Source organism: Amblyraja radiata, chromosome 21 (assembly GCF_010909765.2).
Source record: "Amblyraja radiata isolate CabotCenter1 chromosome 21, sAmbRad1.1.pri, whole genome shotgun sequence".
In the NCBI taxonomy this organism is placed as follows: domain Eukaryota; kingdom Metazoa; phylum Chordata; class Chondrichthyes; order Rajiformes; family Rajidae; genus Amblyraja; species Amblyraja radiata.
Window position 1 is genome coordinate 2,107,510 of NC_045976.1, and position 19,227 is coordinate 2,126,736.

A 19,227-nucleotide genomic window follows, 5' to 3' on the forward strand; every position below is an offset into this window, starting at 1 on the left:
ACATCACTGCTGTTGAGGGACATGCCATTAATTGTACATATTCCCATTACGTTCAACTCCTAAAGTGCAACGTCTCACACTTGCTTGGATTAAATTCAAGCTGCCGTTTCTCCGTCCATTTCTGTAGCTGATCTATATCCCGCTGTATACTTTGACAGCCTTCTGCACATTACAACCTCAGCAGTCTTTTTTTTAACCAAAAATGAATCAATTATTACAAGAATAATGTGTACAATACAAAACAATACCAACAAACCCACCGCCATAGTACAAAGTCAAACAGACATTCAAATATACTGAGCATGAAACAACCCTGTTACAATCCTTGTCAAGGATACATTCCATCCCCCCGCGGTGCCCAGCGGTACCGGAAATCCCCCAGGGTGCCTGTGGACAGCGCGTAGACTTTCTCTAGTACAACCCGGGCACCGACATAACCCTGAAATATCAGCAGCCTTGGTGACATCTGCAAACATACTAACCAACCTGTCTGGACACTGGGTCACAGGGCCTCATGTTCAAGGAGGAATTGCAGATGCTGGAAAAACGAAGGTAGGCAAAAGTGCTGGAGAAACTCAGCGGGTGAGGCAGCATCTGTGGAGCGAAGGAAATAGGCAACATTTTGGGCTGAAACCCTTCTGTTATATCTGTTTATCTGTTATATCTGATTATCTGATTGACTTCGTACTGGAGACTGGGTCACAGGGCCCCGTGCTGGAGCCTGGGTCACAGGGCCCCATGCTGGATCCTAGGTCATAGGGCCTCGTGGCTGAATCCTGGGTCACAGGGCCCCGTGACCCAGGCTGGATCACAGGGCCCCATGCTGGAGCCTGGATCACAGGGCCCCATGCTGGAGCCTGGGTCACAGGGCCCTATGCTGGATCCTAGGTCATAGGGCCTCGTGGCTGAATCCTGGGTCACAGGGCCCCGTGCTGGAGCCTGGGTCACAGGGCCCCATGCTGGAGCCTGGGTCACAGGGCCCTATGCTGGATCCTAGGTCATAGGGCCTCGTGGCTGAATCCTGGGTCACAGGGCCCCGTGACCCAGGCTGGATCACAGGGCCCCATGCTGGAGCCTGGATCACAGGGCCCCATGCTGGAGCCTGGGTCACAGGGCCCTATGCTGGATCCTAGGTCATAGGGCCTCGTGGCTGAATCCTGGGTCACAGGGCCCCGTGCTGGAGCCTGGGTCACAGGGCCCCATGCTGGAGCCTGGGTCACAGGGCCCTATGCTGGATCCTAGGTCATAGGGCCTCGTGGCTGAATCCTGGGTCACAGGGCCCCGTGACCCAGGCTGGATCACAGGGCCCCATGCTGGAGCCTGGATCACAGGGCCCCATGCTGGAGCCTGGATCACAAGGCCCCGTGGCTGGAACCTGGATCACAGGGCCCCATGCTGGAGCCTGGGTCACAGGGCCCCATGCTGGAGCCTGGATCACAGGGCCCCATGCTGGAGCCTAGGTCACAGGGCCCCATGCTGGAGCCTGGGTCACAGGGCCCCATGGCTGGAGCCTGGACCCTGGGTCACTGGGCCCCGAGGCCGGTCTCTGGGGCGCTGGAGTGGAGGCATTAGGTGTGGATCCGGTGGCGGTCGAAGAGGAGGACGGTGCGGCGATTGTTGATGGTCGCTGAGGACGGGCCACGTGGGAGCAGGAGGGGGCACCTCCGGAAATAAAAGGAGTACCCGGCGTGGGGGAATGGCCGTGAGGATGAGGAACAAGGAGTACCCGGCGTGGGATTCTATGTAACTTTGCAAGCAGCCTGTAGGTGGCGACCCTTTGCATTCGGCGATACATGCACAACAAAGAACTTCACTGTGCCTCCACTTATCACAGACCTCTAACCCAAACATTGTCCATCGCCACCACATTCTGCCTTCTATCAGTAAACTGGTTCTGAATCCATACAGCCAAGTCACTGTTAATCCAGTACATCTTAAACCATCAGGATCAGCCTACCATAGGGGAATTTATGAAATGCCTTGTGAATATTATGTAGATAACGTCAAAAAACCTCCTCAAAACACTGCCATGTACACAGCCATGCTGACTGTCCCGAGTTAACCTATTCTCTTCCAAAATGGGAGTAAATTCTATCCTGAAGAATCCTCTCCAATAGTTTCCCGACCACTGATGTGAGGCTCAACGGCCTAGAATTCCCTGGATTATCTTTATTTCCCTTCTGAAATAAAAAAATATGACCTCCTCTCCAGACCTCGTGGACCAAGGCTGTGGCTGGAGAAGATGCAAAGACCTTTGCCAAGGCTCCTGCTGATCGATATATATCCCGCTGTATACTTCAACAACCTTCCTCACATTCCATGACCCCAGGTGTCTTGGTGTCATCTTTCTTAATAACCAAGGATCTCCTCTGTTAATAACCAGGGTAAATCACAGTAGGTCATGGGGATGTATCCACCTTAATGCATAGACGCACAGAGTCTCTAACCCAGAGATGGGGAATCGAGAAGCAGAGCACTAAAGGTTCTACCTGTTGTACATGTGATTGTGTTTATTGTATTCACGTGTAGTATTATCTGATTTGATCGGAGAGCACACAAACAAAAGCTTTTCATCGTATCTTAGTATCAGTGGCAATAATACACCTAAACCTGAAGGGTGGCCCCACAACGTGTTTTGTAAAGTTATAATGGAACATCAAATTGGAGGAACAACACTTTCATATTTCACTTGGGCAGCTTACACCCCAGCGGTATGAATATTGACTTCTCTAACATAGTAACCCTTGCATCCCCACTCTCTCCACCCTTCCCCCACCCTAGTCATCGTACTAGTTTCACTGCCGTCCTGTTGAGTTCCATTGTCTGTATAACTCGTTATCACCAACCCCACAGCCAACAATGGACCATTGTGGGCTCCACCTGTCCTTCATCATCATTGCTTTTTGCACGTCTTTCATTCATTTGATACACCTTCTTTATCTCTCGTTTCCCTTTCTCCTGACTCTCAGTCTGAAGAACGGTCTCAACCCGAGTCATCACCCATTCCTTTTCTCCAGAGATGCTGCCTGTCCTGCTGAGTGACTCCAGCCTTTTGTGTCTATCTTCGGTGTAAACCAGCATCTGCAGTTCCTCCCTAGATATCTCAACTCGTGTCTTCACTGCTTGTACAGGAGTCTGAGATGTCCTTCGCTTGGTGAGAGGGGCCGCATCAAATAGCATGACCTTCCTTGCCTCTGACATCTTGCAGCCGACCTTGAAGGCACTGGAGACATGACCCCGGTTCACCCTCCTGCCGGCCCTTGCTCCTCACATCCGATGTCTCCAGCTCCTTCCTGGCCGCTGACCGCCGAGTCTTGCTGAGAGCCAAGTGGACTATCAGGCCACTTTTCAGCAATGCTTTGCTTTATTATCTAGGTGACGTGCTGTTGGCTATGGGCACTGATCATGTTATTGATGGCTCTAATTTGAAATGGCAGCACAGTGGGACAGCTGCCCTCCAGCCCATTCATTTCACGGGCAGTGTCATTTCATTACACATTAATACCAAAGCTTCATGCAGCTTCACGCACAGGATGATTCATAGTTTTCATATCCGCCGTGTAGTAAACACAGCGGGAAGATAAAGCTCAGGTCCAATGCCACTTATTTTCATTGGCGAAGATAGACACAAAAAGCTGGAGTATCTCAGTGGGACAGGCAGCATCTCTGGAGAGAAGGAATCGGTGACGTTTCAGGTTGAGACCCTTCTTCAGACTTTGTTGAGTTCACATTGAATCTGAAGAAGGGTCTTGACCCAAAACATTTCTCTTTTTCTCCAGAGATGCTGCCTGACCCACTGAGTTACTCCAGCTCATTGTGTCTACCTTCGATGTGAACCAACATCAGCAGTTTCTTCCAGCACAATAATTGACTTTAGTTCATCTTCTCATTTTTTAAGTCGAGGTGCCACCCGATGAGTTACACCAATCTTCAGTGTAAACATGTTCAAAGGCTCAAATTCCAGGAGCAGAATTAGGCCTTTCAGCCCATCTAGTCTACTCCGCCATTCAATCATGGCTGATCTATCTTTAACTCTCAACTCCATTCTCCTGCCTTCACCCCATAACCCATGACACCCGTACTAATTAAGAATCTATCAATCGCCACCTTAAAAATATCCATTGACTTGACCAATTGACTCGTCCATTGACTTAAACCAGCGTCGGCAGTTCCTTCTTGCATATTTTTATCGGCATTGGTTTAGTTGAGTTTAGAGATACAGCATGGAGACAGGCCGAACATGGGTTCGCTGTGTGTTACCCCACTTTCTCACCCACTCCCTGCTGCACATTTGGAACAATTTTTAACAAGGCCAATTAACCGACAAACTCATGTCTTTGAGACATGGGAGGCAACTGGAGCACCGGAGGTACCCATGCAGTCACAGGGAGTACGTGCAAACTCCACACAGACAGCACCTGAGGTCAGGACCAAACCTGGGTCTCTGGTGCTGTGTTCTACCAGTGCCACCACATTGATATTTGTTATTGATTTATTATTATCATAGTCATAGAGTCATACACCATGGAAACAAACCCATCGGCCCAACCTGCCCACACCGACCAACATGTCCCTTCTACACTAATCCCACCTGCTCACGTTTGACCCATATTCTTCCAAACCTGCCCTATCCATGTACCTGTCCAAATGTTTTTTAAACATTGCAATAGTCCTTGCCTCAACTACCTCATCTGGCAGTTCGTTCCATACATCCACCAACCTTTGTGTGGTTGCCCCTCAGGTTCCTATCGGCTTCGGTGGCGGCACAGCGCTGGGGCGCTATCGCGGAGCGGAGCGGGCGATGCCTTGCCTGGGTCGTCACGCTGGATCGACGCGCTGGAGCTCCGGTGAGCTGTGACCGCCGAGAGCAACACCTCCGGGCTGCAGATCTGCGGAGCGGGCGGCGCCGACTTTAACATTGGGAGCCTGGGAGCTCCAAACCAGCGCGGCCTTGTCGGCTTCGGAAGCCGCGGTCCCCAGTCAGGAAGCGGCCGTTCCAGGTGGCCCAGCCGTTGAGAGGACTCTCCCGACGCCGGAGCAACACCACCCGGTGAGAACGGCCAGGAACATCGGGCCTCCGTAGAGGCAATAGCGGTGGCCTCAATTAGGCCTGACTTTGGGTGAACTGGGGATGGGGACTGGACATTGTGCCTTCCCCCACAGTGGTAACCATTGTGGGGGGATGATTTTTTTTTCTGTGTAAGTAAACATGTTAGTCTGTGTCCAAGATGGCTGTCAGAAGGGAGGGTGTACGCTGGCGCGCTTTAGCTGCCGCTGCTCTCTCTTCACATTGTGTTTTTGATTTTTTGTCTTTGGATTGAATTCTGCTTTTAATTTGTGTTTTTGTGATGTCTTAATTATTTATTTTATTCCGATTATATGTTTTACTATTCTTGTTAATCTCTGTAAGGTGTCCTTGAGATTTTTGAAAGGCGCCCAAAAATAAAATGTATTATTATTATTATTATTATTATCTTTCCTGCTTCACCTTAAACCCACGACTCTGGCTCTTGAATTCCCGACTCTGGGTACAAGACACTGTGCATTTATCATAACTATACCCTATACATATACCACAATACTGTGAAACAGTGTGGTTTGCTTATGTTACAGGCGAACGATACCACATATTGAGCATATCACAAGAAAGACTCAACAGCTAAGGCCACATTTGGAGCATTGTGAGCAATTTTGGGCCCATATCTGAGGAAGGATGTGCTGGCATTGGAGAGGGTCCAGAGGAGGTTTACGAGAATGATCCCAGGAATGAGTGGGTTAACATATGATGAGCATTTGACGGCACTGGGCCTGTGCTCGCTGGAGTTTAGAAAAATGAGGAGGGACCTCATTGAAACTTATGGAATAGTGAAGGGCTTGGATAGAGTGGATACGGAGAGGATGTTTCCACTAGTGAGAGAGGTCATAGGCTGAGTATTAAAGGACGTTGCTTTAGGAAGGAGACGAGGATACATTTATTTTGTCAGAGGGTGGTGAGATCAGTTTCGTAATGATAAAGGCAGATGTATAGAGTTGTGGGAGATTAGATTAATGGGTGCAAGGCTTCAGGGGGAATAAAATGAAGTCTTGGGCAGGGGAAAGTATGGAAGCTGTTTCTCTGTGGCTGCCGATCCCTTTAACTGAGTTGGCTGAAGACAACAATATGCTTGGGCCAACATGCCCATTGTACACTGCGAATGGAAACCTCGCTGCAAACTTGAGTAACATGTCAAACGCCTGACCCACTGAGAGATGATTTACCAGCATGTTGCTAGGACATGAGTGGTTGAGCTATAGGGAGATGTTGAGCAGGCTGGGACTCTATTCCTTGGAGCGCAGGAGGATGAGGGGTGATCTTATAGAGGCGTATAAAATCATGAGGGGAATGGATTGGGTAGATGCACAGAGTCTCTTGCCCAGGGGAATTGAGGTCCAGAGGACTTAGGTTCAAGGTGAAGGGGAAAAGATTTCATAGGAATCTGAGGTATACTTTTTCACAGAAAGGGTGGTGGGTGTATGGAACAAGCTGCCGGAGGAGGTAGTTGAGGCTGGGACTGTCCCAACGTTTAAGAAACAGGTAGATTGATAGGACAGGTTCAAGGGATATGGGCCGAATGCAGGTAGGTGGGACTAGTGTGCCTGGGACATGTTGGCTGGTGTGCTGGGCTAAAGGGCCTGGTTCCACACTGTACCACTCTATGACTCTTGGCAACACTGGGAGGTCAGTGTCGCTAGTCACCCGTCTTCCATGAGGCAGGGTTTAGGGTGTAATCAAGACTCAGTGGAGTGTACATCACACAGCTGGTGGCTGGCCTCACTTATGTTCAGTAAGGCTGGTGGTTCAGGTACACAGCGGGAAAGAGGGATCTTTTATCCCTTCAACTTACCGAAACACCAGAGCACTGATACACAGCAGCTGCATTCGCAGTTTGAGCTAAGGATGCCCCTCGGCTTACAACCCAGCCGTATCTTTCCCTTTCCCCTGATTCGCAGTTTGAAGGAGTGTCTCGACCCAAAACATCCCCCATTCTTTCTCTCCAGAGATACTGCCTGGCCCGCTGAGATCCTCCAGCTTTTTGTGTCTATCTCCTGGTATGAATATTGATTCCTCTTCGAGTAACCCTCGCATCCTCTCTCGCCGTCCCTCCCCCACCCTAGTCACCGTGCTAGTTTCACTGTCGATCTGCTGAGTTTCACTGTCTGTATCACTTCTTCTACTTGTGTATGGCGTGCACAGCCTAAAGTTGTAGGACAACTTGTTCTATTTCATCTTATTTGATTGTGCACGCCGGGTTGAATGCATTCGTCGAAACAGGGCGGACCACGTGAAGGTTGCAATCTCCCATCCCTGTATCACTTGCTATCACCTTCTATACATCCAACAATGGACCACTGTGGGCTCCACCTTTCCTTGGTCATCCTTGCAAGTTTCCATTTGTTCTTTTTCATACCTTTCATTCATTTGTTCTACGTAGCTCTTCATATCTCTCGTTTCTCCTTCCCCTGACTCTCAGCCTGAAGAAGGGTCTTGACCCGAAACGTCACCTATTCCTTTTCTCCAGAGATGCTGCCTGAGCACTTTCTCTCCGTCCTCCCCAACCTTAGTCATCGTACTGTCGTCCTGCGTAGTTTCAGCGTTTTTATCACTCCTTTTCACCTTCCTTACAGCCAACAATACACCATTGTGGGCTCCACCTTTCCTTGGCCGTTGGTGCGGGCCCTGATTGTTTTGTACATTTTCACACCTCTAGCTTCCCTCTCCCCTGATTCTCAGTTTGAAGAAGGGTCTTGACCCAAAACGTCACACATTCTTTCCCTCCAGCACTCTGTGTCCAAGTTCTCCAGAGGTGCTGCTTGACCCGCTGAGTTACTCCAGCATTATGTATCCATCTTCAGTGTAAACCAGCATCCGCAGTTCCTTCCTACACATTTTGAGACCAGGTTTGAGTTCAGTCCAATGCACACAGCCAAGATTCCACTGAAACTCAGTGAGTCAGTGTTCCCACCGCAGGTGCCACACGACTGAACAACCTTCATTGAAGTATGACATTCCTGCCCCAATATTCTGGGACATTCTAGCAATTAAACCACATCTTCTATATGAGAAAAAGAATACACACTCCAGAGTGGCTGGGGAAGAATAACTAAGATTCTATAAACCTGGGTAACTTATGAAATACAGGCAGGTTTCTGACAAGTTCAGTAGTTTTAAACGTGTGTCATCAGGGTGGGGATAGGGGCAGAGAGAGAGGGGCTGTTATATAAATCACAGGCAGCTTTCAACCTGTCCTCCAGTTGAGTCTCACTGTCTGTAACTCGTTTTCACCCAAAACACAGCTAACAATGGCCTGTTTCCTTTATCATCATTACTTTTTTGCATATCTTTCATTCATTTCTCTGTCTCTCCATATCACCGTCTATATCTGAGTCTGAAGAAGGGTTTCGGCCCGAAACGTCGCCTATTTCCTTCGCTCCATAGATGCTGCTGCACCCGCTGAGTTTCCCCAGCAATTTTGTGTACCTTCACCGTCTATATCTCTCGTTTCCCTCTCCCGTGACTCTCAGTCGGTAGAAGACTCTCGACCCGAAACATTACCTGTTCCTTTGCTCCAGATATGCTACCTGGCCCACTGAGTTACTCCAGCATTTTGTGTCTATCTTCGGTGTAAACCAGCATCTGCCGTTCCTTCACATTTCATGTGACTGATAATCATCCTGCTTCACCCCTTCATCTTCTATTGAAAGGTTTTTCGCTCTTGGTTCTTGGTTACTTGGTCCTCCAAAATATTCCAACTGGAATTTAAACTGGAGGTGGTGAAGGGAGGGATTAAGCCAGAAAGGGTTATTGGGAAGAAAGTGCTACTTTAAATTTAGTTGCATCTGGTTGGGTAACTATAGTTTGGTGGAGATTATTCCATGCTTTAATTATGTGGGGGAAGAACAAATTGCTGTACACATCTGTCTTTGTAGCTGGGATCACAAATTGGATCGAATGCCCTCGTCTGCTCCTAACAGTTTAGTTTAGAGATACAGTGCAGAAACACGTCCTTCGGCCCACCGAGTCCGCACCAACCAGCGATCCCCACACACTAAGACTAACCTACACACACTAAGGACAATTTACAATTTTATCGAAGCCAATTAACCTAAAAATCTGCATGTCTTTGGAGTGTGGGAGGAAACCAGAGCACCCGGAGAAAAAACACACAGGTGACGGGGAGAACGGACAGACTGCGTACAGACAGCACCCATGGTCAGGATGGAACCCGGGTCTCTGGCGCTGTGAGGCAGCAACTCTACCGCTCCACCACCGTACGCCCAGATTTTAGCTGTAATTAAACTGGATTGTTTCCAGCACGTACAGATTGGACAAATGATTGAACATTTCATCTGAAAGAGGATGAGATGGTGCCCTTTAGGACGTCTAATAAGTGTAGAACATATATAAATCATGGAAGCGCCAAAGAACAGAGGGACCTTGGTGCATGCTCAAAGTTCCCCCAGAGTGGCAGCATAGGTAGATAAGATGATTCAGACGTGATGCTGGCCTTCGGTAGCCTGGGCTTGGAATACAAGAGCAGGGAAGTTATGTTGCAGTTTTATAAAATATTGGTGAAACCACTCTTGGTGGGTGGCACAGCGGTAGAGTTGCTGCCTCACAGCGCCAGAAACCCAGTTTCAATCCTGACTACGGCCGCTGTCTGTGCGGAGTTTGGACGTTCTCCCCGTGACCTGTGTGGGTTTTCTCTGAGATCTCCGGTTTCCTCCCACACTCCAAAGACGTACAAGTTTGTAGGTTAAGTGGCTTCTGCAAATTGTCCCTAGTGTGTGTAGGATAGTGTGAGTGTACGGGGTGATCGCTGGTCGGCGCGGGTACAGAGGGTCAAAGGGCTTGTTTCCGTGCTGTATCTCGAAACACATCTGGAATATTGTGTGTGGTTTTAAATGCCATAATACAGATGTTGCTCTGTGGGTGGGTTCAGAGAAGTTGGAGCACAGGAAGCTGAGGGAGGATCCGACTGGGTGGTACAACATTATGGGATAATGGGTAGGGTAGATAGAGGAATCTTTTCCCGTAGGTTTAGGATAATGAATCAGATTTGTAGGGATCTGAGGAAGAAATGTTTCACCCAGAGAATGTTTGGAATCTGGAACACACCTGCCTGCAAGACTGTAGGAAGGAACTGCAGATGCTGGTCACCAAAGATAGACACAAAATGCTGGAGTAACTCAGTGGGACAGGCAGCATCTCTGGAGAAAGGGAAGAGATGAGGTATCGGGCAGGGGAACATTCTGGGGGTCTGGTGAGGTGCCAGCAGGCATGGTGCCTTTATTCAAGTTGGGCAGCGGGGATCAGTCAGATTGTTACAAGCCCGTGCCTCCAGTCACGACTACGTAATTTACCAAAAAGATTCTGAGTGATGGGATGAATCTTCTCTTGGAGAGTCTGAAGTTGATCTAGAATTGTCAGCTCTGCGATATCAAAGGGAGATTCTCTCTGACTTCATAAGTTACTAAGTTCATGTCATAGCAGCAAATTATGCCATTCGGCCCATCAAGTCTACCATGCCATTCAATCATGGCTGATCTATCTCTTTCTCCTAACCCCATTCTCCTGCCTTCTCCCCATGACCCCTGACACCCGTACTAATCAAGAATCTATCAATCTCTGCCTTCAGCCCAATTCATCCATGCAGACCAAATTGTCTTGGGCTAGTCCCACCTGCCCTATATCTACGTACCTGTCCAAGGGTCTTTGAAAGTTGCAATTCTATCCCCCTTTGTGACTTCCTCTGGCAGCTTGCTCCATTTACCCTGTGTGAGGAAAAACTGTCCCTCAGGTCTCATTGGAATCTAAAGGACATCTTTCAGCCTCCTTCAGGGAGAAATGTCCCACACTCTCCGGCCTCCCGTCCATCCTTGATGCTTGCCTGAAGCAGACAGGAGGATGGTCGTACACTGACTACATGCAAGATGAAGGCCTGCTATCAGCCAGCTCCTGTAGGAATTCACTGTCCTTCACAGTTCACTTTCAACACTTGGCAGCATGCATAACAGAGTCACCATTCAACAATGGCAAGAGTGTCCACTCAAGTGTGTTTCATTGTTATCAGTATCGACAAGGAAATCATTCATTTCTTACTTTAGTTTAGTTTAGTTTAGAGAACAGGCCCTTTGATCCACCGAGTCCGTGCCGACCATCGATCTCCGCTCACTAACACTATCCTACACACTTTACAATTTTTACTGAAGCCAATTAACCTACAAACCTGTACGTCTTTGAAGTGTGGGAGGAAACTGGAGATCCCGGAGAAAACCCACCCAGGTAATGGGGAGAACGTACAAACTCCGTACAGACAGCACCCGTTGTCGGGATTGAACCGGGTCTCTGGCGCTGTAAGACAGCAACTCGACCGCTGCGCCACCAAGCCACCTTACTTGCTGCATCTTAACAGGCCCTTCCTTATATGCAATAACACGCCTATAATAAACATTAGTCAAAAATACAATGAATGAATAATCGGAAACCATAATAGTACAAAAAACAAAGTCCATATTGCAACCAAAGATACAATATATATAAAGTCATAATTGTTGAGGTTAGTGTTGTGTAGCATTCAAGAACCTGATGGTTGCTGGAAAGAAACTGTTCTTGAACGTGTACAAGTCCTATACCTTCTACCCGATGCAGAAATGAAATGAGAGCATAACCATGGGTGGTGTGGGACTCTGATGATGCTGGCTGCTGTTTTGAGGCAGCGACTCCTGTAAATCTCATCGACGGTGGGGAGGTCAGTACCTGTGATGGACTGGGCAGTGCGAATCATATTTGTCATCTCCTTCGTTCCTGGGCGATTGAGCTGCCTAGCTAGGATTCGATGTAACCAGATATGCTTTCTACTGTACACTTGTAGAAATTTAAGAGTATTCTTCAAGGAACCAAATCTTTAGACTTTAGATTTTTTGGACTTTGGAGATGCAGTGCGGGAACAGGCACTTTGGCCCACCATGTCTGCGCTGACCAGCAATCACCCTGTACACCAGCACTACCCTGCACACTAGGGACAATTTACAATCTGTACCAAAGCCAATTAACCTACAAACCTGTATGTCTTTGGAGGAAACCGTTCACGTGGAGAACGTACAAAGTCCATACAAACAGCACCCGTAGTCAGGATTGAACCTGGGTCTCTGGTGCTGTGAGGCAGCAACTCTACCGCCGCCCCTCAATCTCCTCAATCTTCTAAGAAAGTAGAGGTACTAATCAGCTTTTTTCATGATTGCATCAATGTACTGGGCGTTTCGGGTCTTTCAACATCAGACACCCTCACCCAGGCGACCCAGCCATGGTTGATCAGACCACGACTTGTGTTCAGGTGGCATTCGCTCCTCCCCATGGACCTCCTCTCCTGATCCAGAGCCATCTCGAGGCGTTCTCCGCTGCCTCTGTGGTGTTCTTGATGGCCCTCCTCCTCGCCACTCCGTTGATGCCCAGTGCACTCAAGGCTTTGTAGAGCGATTGCCCTGCAAAACCTCTGCAGCCAACTTCGATGGGCATACACCTTGCCTTCCAGCCCTGCTTGTGGCAGTCTATGACCAGTTCTTCATATTTGGCCATCTTCCTCTCGTGGGCCTCCTCCAGACGGTCCTCCCATGGCACTGTCAGTTCCAACAAGATGATGTTTTTGATCGCCTCTGAGACCAGTAGGATATCTGGCCTCAGGGTGGTCGTGGCAATGTGCTGTGGGAACTTCAGCTGTTTCACCAGGTCTACAGAAAGCTGCCAGTCCTGCGCAGTCGCCAGGATTCCTGCCTGATTCCTGGCTGCTGTGGTTCTTGGCAGCTGCACTCTGGCCTTCACGAAGGTGATCATCTGGGTGGTGGGGCGTTCTCGTCTACAGCTGCTGATTCCCATGCTGATGGCTTCTGCAATGGGTTTGAGAACCTGGTCGTGACGCCATGTGTACCGGCCCTGCCCAGGAGCCTTTAGTCAACAGCTCAGGATGTGCTCCAACGTCCCCTTGCCTGAGCATTGCGGGCAATCTGGAGATTCTGCTTTTCCCCAGATGAAGAGGTTCGATGGGCTGGGCAGGACATCATACACTGCCTGGACCAGGAACTTGATGCGCTGTGGTTCAGCCTGCCAGAGCTCAGTCCATGTGACTTTTCGGTCCATGGCCTGCTCCCACCTTGTCCAGGCTCCCTGCTGCCTCAATCCAACTGCTCTGGTACACCTCTCCTCCTCCACCACTGCCCTCACTTCCTCCTGGACCAGCCTGCGCCTCTCCCTCCTCTTGGCCTTGTCAAACTGGGGAGATGGGAAGATTCCCAGGCCTGCTCTTCCCCGAGTCACTGCTCCCACCAGGACTCTGTGGCGTATCCGGGACTCTGCTTGCAGCACGGCTTCGCCGGCTCTCCACTTCCTCCCAGTTTTCACTTCCACCCCTGCTTGAGCCACCTTGGGGTCGCTGGAGTCCCTGTACATCATCACCTCTCTGGCCCGAGTCACCTTGAACTCCTCCTCCAGGGACTTCAGGGGCAGCTGGAGCTTGGTGTTATTTCCGTAAAGGGCGATGCTGCTAAGGCTCCTGGGCAGTCCCAGCCACCTCCTGAGAGAGCTGTTGACTTTCCTCTCCAATCTCTCTACGATCGATATTGGGATTTCGTAGACAAGCAGTGGCCAGAGTATCCTTGGCAGGATACCATGCTGGGAAATCCATGCCTTGAACTTGCCGGGAAGCCCCGACCGGTCCACTGTTCTCAACCAACTCTCCAGCTCCTGACAGGTTGCCTGGACAGATGCTGTATCCTTCAGGCTGCTGTTAAACACCTTCCCAAGACTCTTCACTGGCCTTTCGGAGACAGTTGGGATTGGTGTCCCTTCGATGTTGAAGCGGAACCTGTCCATGACTTTGCCCTTCTTCAGCATCAGTCACCTTGATTTTCCTGGCTTAAACCTCATCCTTGCCCATCCAATCAGTTTCTCCAACCCCTGCAGGATCCACCTGTCTCCTGGCACTGACTCAGTGGTGACAGTCAGGTTGTCCATGAAGGCTCTGATTGGTGGTTGGCGCACGCCTGACTTGGTCCGAGGGCCCCAGCACTCTGGCTCATCAGACTTGACGATCATGTTCATCGCCAAGGCAACAAGGATCACAGAGATGGTACAGCCTGTGGTGATCCCAACCTCCAGTCTGTGCCACTCTGATGTTACTGACCCTGATGAGACTCTCATGCTGAACTGGTTGTAATAGTCCAGGATGAGATCTGCCACTTGGCCCGGCACATGATGCTTGGCCATGACTGTCTGGATCAGCTTGTGCGGGATGGAGCCGTAGGCGTTGGCCAGGTCAAGCCAGAGCACTGTCAGGTTTCCCTTGTTCTCCCTGGCTTCTCTGATGAGCTGGGTCACCACTCCCGTGTGCTCCAGACATCCCGGCACTCCAGACAAGCCTCCCTTTTGCACTGAGCTGTCGATGTAACCATTGCTGGAGAGGAAGTTGGTCAGCCGCCTCTCCACTATGCTGAAGAAGATCTTGCCTTCAACGCTTAGCAACGAGATGATTCTGAACTGATCGATCTTCTTGGAATCTTCCTCCTTTGGGATCCAGACTCCTTCAGCGAATCGCCACTGCTGCCCCACTTTTCCTCTCCTCCAGATGACATTCAGGATCTTCCACAGCCGTTTCAGTAACAAGGGGCAGTTCTTGTAGACCCTGTAGGGGACTCCGCTCGGGCCAGAGGCTGAGCCACATCTTGCTCTCTTCACAACGTCCTGGACCTCTTTCAGGAGTGGCTCTCTACTATCAAACTCCTTGATGGGTGGAGGTGGTTTTATCAGGATGTTGCACTGACCCAGCTCCTGCTGCCTGACGGGGTCACTGTAGGTCGTCTGGATGTGCCGGTCGATCTCCTCCTTAGAGCAAGCCAAACTCCCACTGCGCTTCTGCCCGAGTAGTTGTTTGGTGAAGCTGAAGGGGTTGGCTATGAAGGATGCTCGCTTCCTGGCTCTTTCCTTCCGGCGTCTTCGGTGCCACTCAGCTCCACGGAGGGTCATCAGCTTCTTCCTCAGGATGGTTCGCAGCTCAGCCAAGGGGGGACGTTGCTCTTCCCTGGCCTCTTTATACTGCTTCTTGAGAGACTGCCGGATCTTGTGGATCTTTGTTGCTCGTTGGTTCATGATGAAAGGTGTTCTGGCCGGCTTCTTCTCCACTTCTCCAAACCTTTCCACTGCTAGGCTGATTATGATTGTCGTCATCGTCCTCAACCTTCGGTCCACGTCTCCCTTCGCAGTTGCTTCTAGCACCTTGTCGACGTCCTCGTCGAACTGATGCCAGACTGCCGTCTTGCAGGCCTGAGGCCATTTGACTCGAACCTTCTCCGGAGAACTGTTCCGAGGGACTAGTTGCGCCACTTGGAGGCTTCGGGCTCTATGGGGTGATTCCGGGCCCGGCTCCTCCTGCGTCTCACCAGGTAAAATACCTGTGCGTTGTGACATCAACCATCTTTTTTTCTCCAGAGATGCTGCCTGCCCCGCTGAGTTACTCCAGCATTTTGTGTCTATCATCAGTTTAAATAAAATCCAAGCTTATAAATGATTCCAGCCTTATCTGATCTTGCAATTTTTACAGACAAGCACATGTGTGTTAAAAGCTACACTCAGACCCACACTAACACTCAGCTTCATGTACACACACTAAACATACCTGTGTAGTTGATCTTCATTCGGAGTAGCTGGTCTTGATAAGCCATGTGTGGAATGTCTTGCTGCTGGGAAATAGACACTGAGAGCTGCACTTGTAGCTTCATCGTGCAAGGTATAATCTTCATCTGAGAATTCTAGAGAATATAAAACAGGAATGGTGTTTAGGGCAACACAGTGGCGCAGCGGTAGAGTTGCTGCCTTACAGCTCCGGAGACCCGGGTTCCATCCCGACTATGGGTGTTGTATGTACGGAGTTTGTACCTTCTCCCCGTGACCTGCGTGGGTTTTCTCCGGGAGCTCTAGTTTCCCCCCACGCTCCAAAGACATACAGGTTTGTAGGTTAATTGGCTTTGTATAAGTGTAAATTGTCCCCAGTGTGTGTAGGACAGTATTAAAGTGCAGGGATCACTGGTCAGCACGGACTTGTTGGCCGAAGGGCCAGATTCCGCGCTGTATCTCTAAACTAACTAATAGAGGTTGGATGGTGCGTGGGAGGTCTTGATTGAAAGTAGCTCACTTCTATCGGTGTCTTGAAGGACAAGCAGTGAGATACTGGAGCTAAGTGGAATTAATCAACGATGTGATGAAACTCGACAAGTGTTAAAGAAGATGTATTGCACCACATGAACTGATGCAGATGTGAAGACACTAACAATGAATGGATACACTTTGTGTGTCAGTCCTACCACAGTTCACATGCCTACATTATGAGTTATTTGACAATTCATGCAGCTATTTGCATTTGGAAAAGAAAATGACCAAGAGGGAACAACATGCTGGAGTAACTGGACAGCACAGTGGCGCAGTGGTAGAGTTGCTGCATTACAGCATCAGGGACCCGGGTTCCATCCTGACTACAGGTGCTGTCTGTACGGAGTTTGTACGTTCACCTCGTGACCTGTGTGGGTTTTCTCCGGTTGCCCCAGTTTCCTCCCTCAATAAAAAGACGTTCAGGTTTGTAGGTTAATTGGCTTCAGAATAGATTGTAAATTGTGTCTAGTGTGTGTAGGATCGTGCTGGCGAATGGAGTTGCTGGTCGGCAACGGCTCCGTGCGCTGTAACCAAACTAAATACAAAATACTAAACTCAGCAGGTCAGGCAGCATCTCTGGAGAACATGGATAGGTGACATTTCAGGTCAAGACCCTTCTTTGAACCCGGGTCTCTGGCACTGTAAGACAGCAACTCTACCACTGCGCCACTGTGCTGTCCAGTTACTCCAGCATCTTGTGCCCTCTTGGTCATCTTCACCTTCCTTACATATCGGTTTCCAGCACTGTGGACCTTTGTTCTCCTGCCTATCATCTTCCAGCAACTGTCTCCACCTTCATCCTCCTCTCCCCCACACCTGGCTCCATCTACCTTCTTTATTGCCTTGTCTCCTTCCACCTATCATTCACCTGCCTCTATCTCCCAATCCCACCTCTTCTCCACCCGAAACGTCACCTATTCCTTTTCTCTAGAGATGCTGCCTGACCCTCTGAGTTACTCCAGCATTGTGTGTCTATCTTCGATGTAAACCAGCATCTGCAGTTCTCTCCGACACAACTCTTCCCCTCCCCAACCTCGCTCAGTGCCCCTCATCCATCACCTCTCCACGGTCTATCTATCTCCTGCTGCTCCTGCCTCTCCACCCCCCTCTCCTGCTGGTCCCTGCCCCTCCACCCCCCTCTCCTGCTGGTCCCTGCCTCTCCACCCCCCTCTCCTGCTGGTCCCTGCCCCTCCACCCCCCTTCTCCTGCTGGTCCCTGCCTCTCCACCCCCCTCTCCTGCTGGTCCCTGCCCCTCCACCCCCCTCTCCTGCTGGTCCCTGCCTCTCCACCCCCCCTCTCCTGCTGGTCCCTGCCTCTCCACCCCCCTCTCCTGCTGGTCCCTGCCCCTCCACCCCCCTCTCCTGCTGGTCCCTGCCCCTCCACCCCCTATCTTCTTTATACTGACTATCTTCTCTCTCCACTCTCAGTCTTGGTGCAGGGTGTTGCCCCAATTCCTCCCCCCACCCTTCACCCCCCCCCACCCCCCATGGTGCTGTCTGTACGGAGTTTGTACGTTCTCCCTGTGACTTGCATGCGTGTACTCCGAAGACGTACAGGTTTGTAGGTTAAGTGGTTTGATATAAATGTAAATTTTCCCTGGTGTGTGCAGGATAGTGTTAGTATTTTCCCTCCTGGGATAAATTAAGTACTATCGCATCGTATGTGGGGATCGCTGGATCGCTGGTCGGTGTGGACTCGGTGGATCAGTTTCCACACTGTATCTCTAAAGGAGGTCAGAGGAGCAAAGATGTCCTTTTGCAGTTGTACAGGGCCCTAGTGAGACCACACCTGGAGTATTGTGTGCAGTTTTGGTCTCCAAAATGAGGAAGGACATTCTTCCTATTGAGGGAGTGCAGCGTACGTTCGCGAGGTTGGCAGGATGGCAGGACTGTGGTTTCCGCTTCTTCTATGTTCCGGCGATTATTTTTAAAAAATCAAAACCGGCCGCGACTAAAAATAGGTTGCTGTTTTAAAAATCGGTAATTTTTTAGTCGAAGCCGGTTGCGATGCTAGTTGAAGGTGGTTGCCGGATTGCACTATTATAAGCAAAGACACCTATGAATCCAAGTTTAGCAATATGCCTATCACAGAAACAAACGCCCAGCTGAAAACGTACTCTGGAGAAGTGTTGGAGAAGTGTGGAGAGTTAGTTTGTGATGTACAACACAAAGGCAAGACTTAAGTTGCCAACAGTTGTTGCACGTTATGTCAATAGGCCAACGTTGATGGGCAGAAATTGGCTCTGCTTACTGAAACTGGACTGGAAATCTGTATTCCAAGTCGAAGCATAAACACAACTGGATCAGTCGTTGCAGAAACATCATGCTATGTTCAATGACAGCTACGATGGCATAAAGGGTGAGCAAGCACACATCAGGATTTGACCCGATGTGGAATCCGTCTACTGTAGACCGCGACCAGTGACATATTCGCTGTAAAGTAAAGTGGAAGCTGAAATCAAACAGTTGGAACAAAACGGTGTACTCGTTAAAACAGATCGCAGTGATTGGGCTCCTCCAATAGTACTGGTTCCGACAGCGGACAACACAGTGAGATTGTGAGGAGACAACAAAGTGACCATCAACCAGGCAGTAGATGATGAACAGTATCCACTCCCAACCTCACAAGATTTATACGCTGAACCTGCTGGTTCCAAGGTATTCGCTAAGCTAGATCTGTCACGTGCATATGCTCAGCTAAATGTTGATCGTAAGAGCTAGCAATACCTCACAATACACACATGGGGCTGTATTCCTACACAAAACTACCCTATGGTGTGAAGTCAGCACCAAAAATCTTCCAAGCTACGATGGGCAAGATTCTGCAAGGAACATCACATTGTTTGAGCAATCAAGATGACTTGCTGATTGCAACTGTTACTGAGGTGGAGAATCTAGAGATACACTGTGAAGTGTTGAAATGGCTTGATGATCACAATATAACGCTGAAAAGAAGCAAATGTGCATTCTTACAGACCAAAGTAGTGTATCTTG

General features: G+C 49.6%; 1 protein-coding gene across 1 annotated transcript in view; it reads right to left on the reverse strand.

Moving 5' to 3' along the window:
- Nucleotides 1-19,227, reverse strand: part of LOC116984950 (dynein heavy chain 3, axonemal-like) — a 344,183-nt gene that overhangs the window by 293,337 nt on the left and 31,619 nt on the right. Inside the window, exons 6-8 of the mRNA XM_033039311.1 lie at nucleotides 15,705-15,837; nucleotides 1,144-1,375; nucleotides 369-439 (exon numbers count right to left, since the gene is read on the reverse strand). Of these exons, the coding sequence (XP_032895202.1) occupies nucleotides 369-439; nucleotides 1,144-1,375; nucleotides 15,705-15,837 (436 nt within the window). The remainder of the gene's footprint in view (nucleotides 1-368; nucleotides 440-1,143; nucleotides 1,376-15,704; nucleotides 15,838-19,227) is intronic.